Genomic DNA, 11,556 nt, shown 5'->3' with positions numbered 1-11,556 from the left:
CGTGCCACACCGTGCTGGCAGCAAGGGTCCTGCCCCAGCAGCCCCCCAGGAGCCTGGTTTCGGCATGGGCTCCGTGCCCTGCTCCATGCAAGCTCCATGGCTCATTTGCCATGCAAAGGAGGGCCGAGGGCCGCCACTCTCGCCACCTGGCACAGGAGCTGAAGGTGCCCCGCGGGCAGCACCCAGCCTGCGGGCAGGGCCCCAGCCCCGTCCCCATCCCCGTCCCCGTGCCGTGCCGCGGGGCCAGCGCCAGCGGGCGAACAATGGGAGGACGCGGGAGGCTCCGGGCCTCTTCCCGAGCGCGGGGGCGGCGGCGGGGCCGACACTCGGCTTCCTGAGCCGGCAGCGAGCCGGGACGAGGGAGGGCCGCGGGGCCTGGCGGGGCACCCGCTGCGGTTCGCACCCGGCGGGGCAGCGGCGGCCGCCCGGTGCGCGGTGCCCGGTGCCGGGGCGGCGGCAGGGGGCGCTGGGGGCCCGGTTCAGCTCCCGGTACTTCCTGCCCGGCTCCGGGCCCGGCGGGGCGGGCGGCAGCGCCGCCTCCCTCCCTCTCTCGCTGCCTCCTCCCCTGCCCGCCCTCCGCCGTCCCTCCCCTCGCATGGAGCCGCGGCGCGGGGCGGCGGGCCGGTAGCGGCGGCGCCGAGCCCCCAGCCCGGCCATGGAGGCGGCCGGGCCCCCTCCGCCCGGCGGCTCGCCTTCGTCCTCCTCCTCCTCTTCCTCCGCCGCCGCCGCCGGGGCGTCGGGCGGTGCCGAGCCCGAGCGGGGGCCGCCGCCGCCGGGCCGCCGGCACAGCAACAAGCGCTTCACCGGCCTCAAGCTCTTCGGGCGCAGGTGAGCAGCGACCGGGCACGGCTCCCGCTCCGCCCGCAGCGCCCCGGGGCCTGCTCGGGGCGGGGAAGTGGGCTCCGGGCAGCGGCTGCCCCGGGGGACACGGGGGTGCGGGGGGCACGGGGAGCAGCCCCAGCGGCGGTGCAGCCCGGCTCTGCCCGGAGGTGGCCGCCACCACCGGGGCTGGGCACCTGTGGTGCGGGCGCTGTGGGAGGGCGATGCCCTGGGGTGTGCGGTGAGCCCCGGGGTGCACCCCCCTGAGGGTGTCCGAGGGGGGCAGCGGCTCTCGGGCTCTCCTGGAGGACTTCCAGGCAGCCTCCGTCAGCTCCCGGTGGCTTTCGGCAGCCGCCTTCGTCTCTCCGTTGTGGCGCCGGGCCCCGGAGAGGTGCTGACCCAAAGCAGGAGACTGGCGGAGGTGTGACGAAGCCGCCCAAGGGTGCGGGACGCAGCGTGGTGATGGAGGAAGATGAGTTTGCGTTTTTCTCCTGAACTGTTGGCATGAATAATGGGAAGTTGGGAAGCGTTGCCCTCGCTGACCCCAGCCGCCTTCCTGGAGAAGTCAGAGCCTCGTGTCTGGAGGATTTGTTTCCATACTCTCAGCACTGCTTGTCCCCATCCCCATGAATGTGCTTCATGCTCCAGCTGTGATTTTGGCAGTCCTGCAGCAGCGAGGCTATGGCTGTGCAAGTCCTGTGCTGCTCCCAAGGGGTTCAAGGACCTTGGCTGCCCCGTTCTAGGCTTGCTCACGCACCCTGGCCAGGTGTCCTCAAGGTGCGTGCCACGGCTTCCTCCCCAGGATCCTGACACTCACCTGATTTTTGGCATGCTCGACCCATGTAAGTGTAGGGGTGCCTGCACATCAGAGGTGTGTCAAAACTAGGTTAGTTTAGGTATGAGGGTACCTCTAGAGGCCATCTGGTCCGACCTGCCCCAGCCGTCTTGGTGGCCTTCCGCTGACTTGCTGCAGCTTGTCAGCATCTTCTTGTGCAGGGGGGTGGAAGCACTAGGCAGTGCTCCCAGCATGGTCTCACAGGTGCTAACCAGAGGGGAAGGGGCCCGCTGCCAGCCTGCACAGCACACAGCACTGGAGCTGGGAGTAAAGGGTTTGCAAGGTCACTCCACCCCAGAGCGAGAGCTGCTTTCTTCTGCTCTGGTTTCAGAGCTATCGGCAGCGGCCACGTGGAGCTTCTTGCAGTTTCTGTCCTTTCCCCAGTATTAGAGGGTGTCTCTGGCTCCCGGGGGTTCACGTGTCCCTGAGAAAGCCATTATTTTTGAGTACAGCAGGGAAATTCTCCATGTGTGGATGGGCTTGTGTGGTGCAGATGCGTGGGACGGGCAGGAAACGCAGACCTGGCCAGGCCAGCACACCCCACAGAGTGCCTTGAGATGTCCCTCAGTGCTCGGATACATCTCGTGCTCTTCTCCCACTGACGGAGGAACTTGGTTCCCTCTGGATGCCGAATACAGCACTCAGAGCTGTGAAAAGCTGTAGGGGAGGAAGAAGAAATTCCCAAAGGCCGTGAGGAAGGAAGAAACCCCCGCATGCACCTGTGGGTGGAGCGAGTGGGCTGAAGGCATGGAGGAGAATTGGCTGGGAGCTGCTGAGAGCAGCCAAATTTGTGCCCACCTCAAGAGCAGAGCAGAAGGTAGCACCGAGTTCCACTTCGTCAGAGGGAACTGCGGGGTGAGGTGCTTATTCTCCTTTGTTTTGGAGAAGTACAGTCAGTCCTCATCCGTGAAACGCTTTCGAACAGCGATTGGTGAAGAAATCTGCACCCCCTTGGATTCTGGAGTTTAGCCAGAGCTTGTTTGGCCAGGAAAAAAGTGGAAAGGAAACTTTGCACGGGGAGATGAAGCCTTGCATCTGGAGAGCCGTGGCTGCGAGGAGAGAGATCTCCTGAGCTGGGCACACGCTGCTCGGCTCTTCGGTTCCTCTGAGACCGTCGGTTGCTCAGGCCAGTTGCAGTAACAGCAGGAGGCACACCCTCACAGATGAGGATCCAAGAAACAGGAGACTGCACCAGCACCAAATGCTTCTTGCCTCTTCTGACACCCCCGGGGCCCATCTGTCCTCGGGGCTGGCACGCAGGGCTTCGTGGGCATCTCACTGCAGATGAATCCCGAGAGGTTTTTAAGCAAAAGAGGGGTGAGACCCTGAGTTCTCCCTGAAGCTACGGCACGTTATCCTCCTGCGTGCTGCAAGCGGACTTATTTCTGTCCCTTGTAATTGCCTTAAAGGAGGGTGGAGTAATTGGCTCCAGAGCTGACAGAGACAAGTGCACAATACGTGCATCCGGGCCACAGATGGGTAATTCTTTTAATTGGGCTGATAAAGAGATTGGAGCTGATCAGATAATAGGTGGTTAGGATTAAATTTCCTTCCTAGGTGCCCTGTTTCTTGTGGTGTAAGTGAACAGCGTGGTGTACCCCTTCCAGCTGTGAAGGGGAGGGAGTACCGTGCGAGTGCTGGGGGGACAATCTGTCTCCTGCTCTGCCCCGTGCTGGAGAGGCAAGCCACTCACGTGGGTCTCCCCACAAGGTTTGGGACCCTCACCATGTTCCCCTCGTGTGATGGAGAGGTCTGGCACAGCGGGGCTGCCAGCAGAGAGGGGAGCGTGGGACTGCAGCTGGGAGCTGAAAGCCGGGGGGATGCGTGCCATCGCAGGGGAAGGTCTGTGGGTGGCACAGCGTGCGGGTAAACGGCACTCGAGAAACTGAGCTGAGCGCTCGCCTACACCTTTCTGGGACGGCACTCATCTCTCTGCTCAGTGCTGACGCCTGTGTGAAAGCCGGGGGAGAAGCGCCCGTGGGAGCTCTGGCTGCCCCCCTGCCTTCCCCCTGCCCACCGTGCTGGTGGCACCTCTGTGTCCCCTTGAACTCGCTGTCCCTTTGCCGCTGAGCTGCCTGAGTGGTGAGCCTGGACCCCAGAGCAGCCGCTGTGGGATGCAGGGCTTTGTGTGTGCTTCCCCCTCATGCAGCCGTGGGGTAAATCCCAGGTGCTGCGAGGGAAAACCAGGCGGCTGTGGCAGCGGCGAGGTTGGCAAGCTTTAAAATCAGCACGCTGCCAGGGCCAGAGCAGAGCTTACCTCAGGACAGGCTTTTTCACCAAGTGCCTCGCTGCCAACTTGCTGTTGAGCAAGCGAGAGGATGCCTCCTCCTCCTCCGCACATGCAGATCTCGATCTGCCTGGGAAGCCTCCAGCTCCCTGCTCCTCCAGCCTCGTGCTGCTCGCAGGTAATGGGCGGGTGGGGGCCCCCAGCACCGCAGGAGTCCCCATCCTGCAGCACCTGCGGCACGTGTTGGTGGGCTGTGTTGGTGGGCTGCTGGTGGAGCCTGGGATCCTCGCCAGCGAGCTCCCTCCTCGCAGCTGGCCACTCTCTGGCGCCAAGGCGAGCTCCAGCTGCCCTGCAGAGCGCAGTGTGCCAGAGCTGGAGAAGGTGGCAGGACCCCTAATCTGATGAGGAGCTGGAGATCGCCTTCCGAGAAAGCGTGTCATCTCATCGAGGGGCTGAGGGATGGGGTGGATGGAGGACAGTGGCCCTGTAACTTCTGTAAGGTAAATGTGATTTCCAGCTCCACTCTCCTTGGAGCTCTGGTTTCCCTTTCTCTGGTGACCCCCTGAGCTTCAGCTCACGAGTTAGCCCTCAGCCACACTCGCTTGGTGCCACAAACGGGTGCTGGTTTCAAGGTGCTGAGTTCAGAAGCAGAGCTAAGGCTGCAGACTGATGCTTGGGCTCCTTGATCCTCGGGATCATAAACTCTCCTTTTCTGAGAGACTGGGGGCTGGCGGGAGGTGAGGTGCTTCTGCAAGAGGCTTTTTGATGTAGGACTTGGATGCAGGACCTGCTTGGGGTCACGGGCAGGGTGTGGAAATACCGAAACCTGCCCTGCTGGTTCTGGGGCTGGCACCAGGCTCTGCAGGAATAAGTGCCTCTGTCTTGGTGATCCTGAGCCCGGGAGCTTTCCCCGGGCCAGCTCTCCAGTGTTACAAAAGCACAGTGCCCTTTCCTCATGTTTCTGTCGAAACTTGCAGGCATGGCAGCAGCTGCAGTCTGTCTCTGGGAGCTGGGAACAAGAGGCTTTTCTCTCCTCCATGTCAGGGCGTTAGGCAGGTGGTGAAACTCCACCAGGGCACTCAATGAGGCCGTGCTGGCCAGGCGAGCTGCGTAGGGGGCACGGAGCCCTCTGTCCTGCACCAGGCCCGTGGTGCACCCAGCCTTGCTCTCCTCCAGCCCACGATTCAGGCCTTGGTACCTGGAGGGGATAACTTTGTAGTGAGCAGCCCGCCCTGTCCTCATCGCACAGGGGACGGGTGTTTCCTGCTCACTCAGAGGATGTCTTCTGGTGTCCCAGACAGTGACGGGCCTCCTGCCTGCCGGGCAGGTCGTGCTGTCTGGGCTGGGCTGCTGGTTTCAGTTTCTACCTCTGTGCCTGGGAACAACCCACCCCAGCTTTGTCCATCTCACGGCTTTCCCCAGTGATCCAGGGCCTGTGGAGCTGAGCTGAGCACCTCTGGTCCCTGAGGAGCCCCCCTGAGCTGGCAGGGACCGGCAGTAGCAGGGGACAGGGCAGGTACATGGCACTGGGTGGGGGAACGGCACCTGGCTGTTCACCTCGCCCCGTCTCCCTCCCCGTGCTTGCTAGCTGCAGCTCTGTGGGGCAGGAGCAGTCTCAGGCTCCAAAATACGCTGTGGCTTTGCAGAAAGTCACGTGGACCCACTGGTTTTCTGTCCCAGGAAGTCAGAGAAGCTAACAAAAAGGCTCGTTGCAAAGGGTTTTCCCCTCGTTTTGGCGCAGCTCGGCTCCCACAGGAAACGTGGGCGCTGGTGCGGCCCGTCTCTCGCTTGTCGCTGGCAGCCCAGGTGTGGGTCTGGGGCAGAGTCCGCAGGGAGCCTCCTCCCTGCCTGCTGCCCAGCCCCTGGGCTCCCACCTGCAGTCCAGGCAGGGCTCAAAGGCATGGTGATGATTGAAAATCATGGGGCAGGAGCATCCAAACCTGACAGGGGCTGAGCTCCAGGCACAGCCTGCAGCCAGCCCGGCCTTGTAGAGAGGCAGCAGGGGCCGTGCAGCATCCATGTGCCGGCCCCTCGATGTGAAAGTTCCCCTCCACCAGATTATCCCTATCTCGTCCTGCCTTGCTGTCCCTGGCCCCGGCCGGGAGCCGCTCAGATTCAGCACTAAGCCTCTTACCGCAAAAAACCCGAGGTCACCACGCAAGGGAGCATCGCGTGGGGTGGGGAGCGCTGCCTGCGGGCAGCTGAAGTATGGTGGGGGTATTTTCCGCAGGGATTTCGTGCCCGTTAGAGGCTGGCAGATGGGAGATTAAGCAGCAGATCTGCTGGCGGGGTCCCTGTGTGTGCCTGCTGTGGTGCAGAGGAGCTGGAGCCATCCCGTGGGATGGGGATGGGGCGGCCGCTGGCATAGGGGACAGCCTGGGGGAGGCGAGGTGGGGAGGCTGGGCTCTGTGTGGGGAATAGGGGTCCCTTCAGTGATGGATTCAGTGAGGGAGGATTTCTGAGGGCTGTCCGCTGAGGAGTGTGTCTTGCTGAAGGCACACACCGCTCTGACCTCCTTAAAGCTGTGGCTGTTTCAAATTTGGCTGCAGAGGGTGCACCACACGACCGAGATCAGAGCCGTCAGGCCAGGCAGAGCTCTGCAGCCACCGCCGCTGTGGTTGTGTGCACGTCTGGCCCTGCTCAGCAGCTCCTCAGGGAGGGGAAGGGGGACACAGAGCCGGCAGGGACAGGAGGTGCCCCGTCAGAGACCACCAGCATGGGACCCCTGGCTCTTCACATCACCCACCGGCCAGTTTTGCCATCACCTGGATGTCAGAGGAAGCAGAGGTGGTGGCAGAAGGGGTTGGAGGGGCCTGAAGAAAGTCCTGCCTCTCCGTGTTGGCTCACAAACTGCTTGGCCCCTGGCTGGTGGCAGCTCAGGGCTCCCTGTGCTGCTCCCAGCACCTCCTGTCCCCCCTGGCAGGGCTCGTCAGCTGCACGCAGGGGCCGCAGGTTTCAGAGCAGGCAAGCAGCCCTGCCCTGTTCAAACAATGCTCCTTCATGTGAGGTTCGTTGGGTGCCTTCATAATTCATCTGAAATCCAAATCCATGCCCGGGCCTGGCAGTCGAGGCAAAGGCTGCCAGGAGCCGGGCTGGTGCGGCGGCTGGAGAAGAGGAGGAGGAAGAGGAGGGAGGGAAGCACCTCCAGCCCTCCCGGTGTGAGCGGCGGTTCTTTGGCAGCAGGCTGTGGGTGGCTCTCGCCGTGTTTGTTTTGGCCCTGGGGTTGAGGTGACTCTGAACTGGGCTGGATTTTTGCGTCCCAGCAGCCGGAGCATGGTGCTTGGTGTTTGCTGCCTGACTGCAAGGTCTCCCGAGGTACAGTGCCTAAAAGATCTCTGTGGCTGGCAGCTGGGGAGGTGACACAAGGTGCTGCCACCTCGGCTGCATACCCCGAGGCTGTGGGGACAGTGTGCAGGGAGGAGGATGGATGGTGCCGGGGCAGCAAAGTTGTGGCGGGGGAGAACGGTGCTGTGTGCCGGGTGGCCGGAGGCGTTTATGGGGAGGGCTTGCTGACCACTCTCTTTGTGTCCCTAGAATCCACCTGCCCCACAAAGGTGTCTTCCCTTATCGGCCGGGCTGGCTGCCCTGGAGACGGGGATCCAGGAGGATAAAGCACCGGCCGGCGGTGTATAAGTATGTGGTATTTTTGTTGGCTTGCGCAGGCTGCGCAGTTCCAGCAGCTGCTCCGACGTTGCTGCTCGAGAGCTCTCCTCCCTCCCACCCACGTCTCACCCCGCGTCACCCTCTTGTGTCTGCACTAACCAAGGCCACCAAAAACCAGGCTGCTGCCTGCTGCGTGTGTCACTAACCTTGTGCTAGAGGGCAGCTGGCTGCCAGACTTCCCTCTGCTAACGTGGCGGCCCCGTCCTGCTGGTGTTTGGGTTGAAGGCATGCCAAGGGCTTCCTTCTCCATGGCCTGGCTGGCATGGGCATGAGGGCTGTAGCACCCAGGCCCTGTGCAAGCCGAGCACTTTAAAGACCTGAAATGGCAGCACAAGGAGGGTGGTTTAGCCAAACGGGTGAAGCAGCCTGATGTTCAGTTGGGCTGAGCATGCCAGCCGTGGTAGGAAACCAGGACCTGGAGGTAATCATGACTGCAGGGGTGTAGTTACTGTGTGGGAGCTAACACCTAGACTAACAGTGGTGCTGGGGGCTCAGGAGTGTTCCCAAGGAGGTGTGGAGATAGGGGCAGGTCTTGATCCTGGGCTCCTTACACCAGAGCCCTTGTGGAGCAGCACATCAGCCCAGTAAGGCCTTGGCTGCCCTGCTTCCTGCCTTGTGTTACACGGCTCCATGGGGTATCACCCCCCACACAATGTCCTGGACCTCTCCGGGTTTCCTGCTCGTCACCCAGCGTGCTATCTCTGATCGCAGTGGTCTCCAGCTCACCAGACCTTACAGATACGGAAGTCTCGTGCCTTGCTGCCGCCTGGGAGCCCTGTGGGTGGAGATGCTGCGGGTAACACCACCGTGCTTGTCGGTTACCTCTGCTCGCTGGAGGCGGATGGGGTTTGGAGAGGCCCAGAGTGCTGCGAGTTGAACAGCAGAGGGCATGGTCGCTCTTCTGTGCTGCACGCTGGAGGGATGCCGGGGAGTGAAGAGCTCCTCGGACAGTGCCAGCACTTTCCTTGGGGCTTCCTTGGACTGGGTGCCATGGGATGGCCCTTCTGCGGGCCTGGTCTCCTTGCTTCTGATGGTTTTTCTCTCCCCCTTTGTACAAGGGAGCTGTCAGAGCACCTCTTGTGCAGCCCACGCAGTGCCTCCCTTCTCCTAGGGTTAAGGTCAGTGCTGGAGCGCACGAGGAGCAGAAAGGGTGAGCAGAGTGAGGCAGCCCTGCCCTGCCAGCCTGAGGTCAAGCATTAGCCCGTGTCCAAAAGGGCAATCTGCTCTGACCCAGCAGCGCCTCTTCACCCAGGATCTGCTCTGCAAAGCAGAGCGCAGGGCAAGGGCCCGCCAGAGTGCAGCAAGTGGCAGACCAGGGGACGGGGGGGAGGGAACAGTGGAAAAGGAAGCACATGAGGGCAGATAGGCGAAAGGCAATCAGAGCAAAAAGTGCGGAGGAAAAAAGTCAACTTCTCTTCGTGCCCTTCCATTTGTAACGGGGACAAGCTGACCTTTAGCAAAATCGAGAAGTGATTGGTTTAGCAGTGACTCTTTTTAGAGTCACTTCAATATGTACATGAGAGGGGAAGAAAAAGAAAGTGTAACTCGCTGCCACAAGGTGAAAAAGAGACACCAGAGATTGGATGTGATACCAGCGACAAGGTCACAGTTAAGCCAACAAGCACCCTTTGGGGTGTGAGTCGCAGCTTAGTCATGGGCTCATGGTGACGGCTGGGGATGCAGAAGCAGTAGGTGCCTTTCCTGCCCCAGGCTCAGGCCCCATGCGGGGACCTGATTTCTCAGAGGTGCTGAGCCCTGCCCCTGGTTTCGGGCCCTGCTCCTTTCCCCCAGGCACAGGCAATGGCTGGGTTGGGGTCCCTTATCCCACTGGAAGCTGGCCTCGGGGCTGTGTGGGGATCGGTGTGTGTCTGTGCTGGATGGACAACTAGCCGTATCACCGTTTGTATTTCCTCTGTGATAAATACACCACAAAAACACTCTGCCAGTCTCAGCGGGCAGATCTGAACAGGATAGCTCAGGACTCTGCTCCCAGGGCCCCTCAGGACCCTAATCTCCCTCAGCTGGGGGTCTCAGCCTGCATCACAGCCACTGGGGCTGCCAGGACACAGGGACGCGCTGGTGGCAGCCGTCCCTGTCCCTGCGGGGTGTGCGGGCAGAGCTGGAGCTGCTGGCTGTGGGGAGGGAGGAGGAAGGAAGCGGCCTGGTGCGAGGAGAGGGCAGAGCACGCCGGCCTGCATCGTCTGCCGGATTTGAGCGGGGAGAGGGCAGAGCCAGGGCTCGGCACGCAGATGCTTCCTGCCACCTGCCCCGATGTCTCCAGCTGCCTTCCCTGCCAGCAGCCTGAGAGCAGAGCCCAAACAGCCCGCCCGCAGGGATGTGGTTTGCCCGCAAGTCCTCTCCCGCCGCCTTGCAGAGGTCTCCCGGTCCACCTGCGTGCCAGCGCGGTGGTGGTGGCTCAGCCATGGGGCCTGGCTCCCCTCTGGTTTATGGTTTCCTGTGAATGGCTTTTCAGATAGCCATCGGCAGTGCTGCCGCGGGAAGGCAGCCGGCCCTGCCTGCCTCTGCTGCTCTGGCAGCACACTCCGTTGACGTTTTGTTGTTATCGTTTCACCGTCTTCTCTCTGCGCTCCCCGAGGAGCGCCGGGCACGGTCCAAGCGCACGCACGCTCGCACACAGGCGCACAGAAAGAGCTCCGGCTCTAATTTTAGCCGTGACGTACGCAGGGGGAGCGAGCAGCCGGGAGGAGGCCGGGTGTGAAGGGATGAGGTCCCAGCTGCAGGGCTCTGTGGTGACTCACCGCGGCCGCCTTTGTCTGCCCGATCTGGTCACCAGCGCTCGCTTCTGCACCGGCCACGGCTGGTGAGACTGGTGACTCCTTCCTTGGGGCATCTCGGAGCGAGGCAGCTGTCGGTGCAGTCCCTGCACCCGGGCCCCTTGCTACAGCAAGGGGAGGTAACACGCTCCTGAAGGCCGCCTGCTCCTTGGGCTGTGCAAAACCCTTTATTTTTAACAGTGGCCCAAGGAGGTGGGAGAGAATTGCCCATCCCGTGATCCTCCCCTCGCTGCTTCGAGGGAAGCAGTTGCATCCCGTGTTTGCAGAAGTAGTTTGGTTGTGAAAGGCTGAGGAGACGTCACCTTGCCGTGTCACCTTCAGGTGCTTGTGCCTGAGGGGAGCACGCTGCTCCGGCACCCACCTGGCACAGTGTGCTCCGCAGGATCAAACCGGGGCTGGTGCTGCGTGGGGGCCCAGACCTGGGTACCGAGACATGGTCCTTTCGCAGAGGCCAGGCAGCTCCTCGCACATTGGTGTAGGCACAACGTGTCTCCCTGCACCGTGAGCGGGCTGGGGGGGAGGTTATTAACACACATCATCAGGCTTGGTCCTTGTGCACTGACTGAGAGCGGGGTGCATGGATTTGGGACATGGGATGCTTCCCAGGGGGGAGCCGCTTTGGGCCATCTGCAGGCACCAAGGGGATGAGTGGCTTGGTGCTAGGAGTCCCCGTCTCTTTCTGGGCCCCTTCTGCGTGTGTGTCTCTCTCTCTCGGGGCAAGCCTGCCTGGGGCTGCTCGCAGAGGAAGTGCAGTTGGTTATTTTAACGAGCGCTGTCAGGGTTTGCAGCGCAGGGAGGAGGCGGAGGGAGCAGCGGAGCGCTCACTCGCCAAACTAGGACTTGGTCGCAGAGGGCTGGCCCGCCGCTGCTCCTCGGCTGCTGCCGCCCGCTCATCACCTGCAGGGACCTCAGCTCCGTTCCGGATCAGGTCACAGAGGCTTTTCCCCGCGCTCTGCCCTTCTTTCCTCTCCTCCTCCTTGTCCCTGTGTTTTCCTGCTTTCATTTGTGCTTGGTGGGGGAAGGGAGGGGACCAGGGGATGGAGCCCGTAGCTGGTGGGTTTGGTCTGAGCAGGTGCCGTGTCCCACCACGCCGGGTAGGGTCGGGGGGAGCAGACCCCCGAGTCACCTCCAAAACCCTCAGCCGTGCTGGCTCCAGGAGGCTGGAGCAAGCTGCAGCCGTCCCATGGGCTACAGGCGGTCCCTAGGGCTGGCATTGG

At 62.2% G+C, this 11,556-nt stretch overlaps 1 protein-coding gene across 1 annotated transcript in view; it reads left to right on the top strand.

Annotated features, from left to right (window-relative positions):
- The first annotated feature begins 559 nt into the window (after positions 1-559).
- DGKZ (diacylglycerol kinase zeta) overlaps positions 560-11,556 on the top strand; it is a 41,390-nt gene continuing 30,393 nt past the window's right edge. The window contains exon 1 of the mRNA XM_035327773.1: positions 560-828. Coding sequence (XP_035183664.1) covers positions 656-828 — 173 coding nt within the window. The 5' untranslated portion in view covers positions 560-655. The remainder of the gene's footprint in view (positions 829-11,556) is intronic.

This window comes from Oxyura jamaicensis, chromosome 5, assembly GCF_011077185.1.
Source record: "Oxyura jamaicensis isolate SHBP4307 breed ruddy duck chromosome 5, BPBGC_Ojam_1.0, whole genome shotgun sequence".
Classification (NCBI taxonomy): Eukaryota; Metazoa; Chordata; class Aves; order Anseriformes; family Anatidae; genus Oxyura; species Oxyura jamaicensis.
This window is presented reverse-complemented; position numbering and strand designations above follow the sequence as displayed.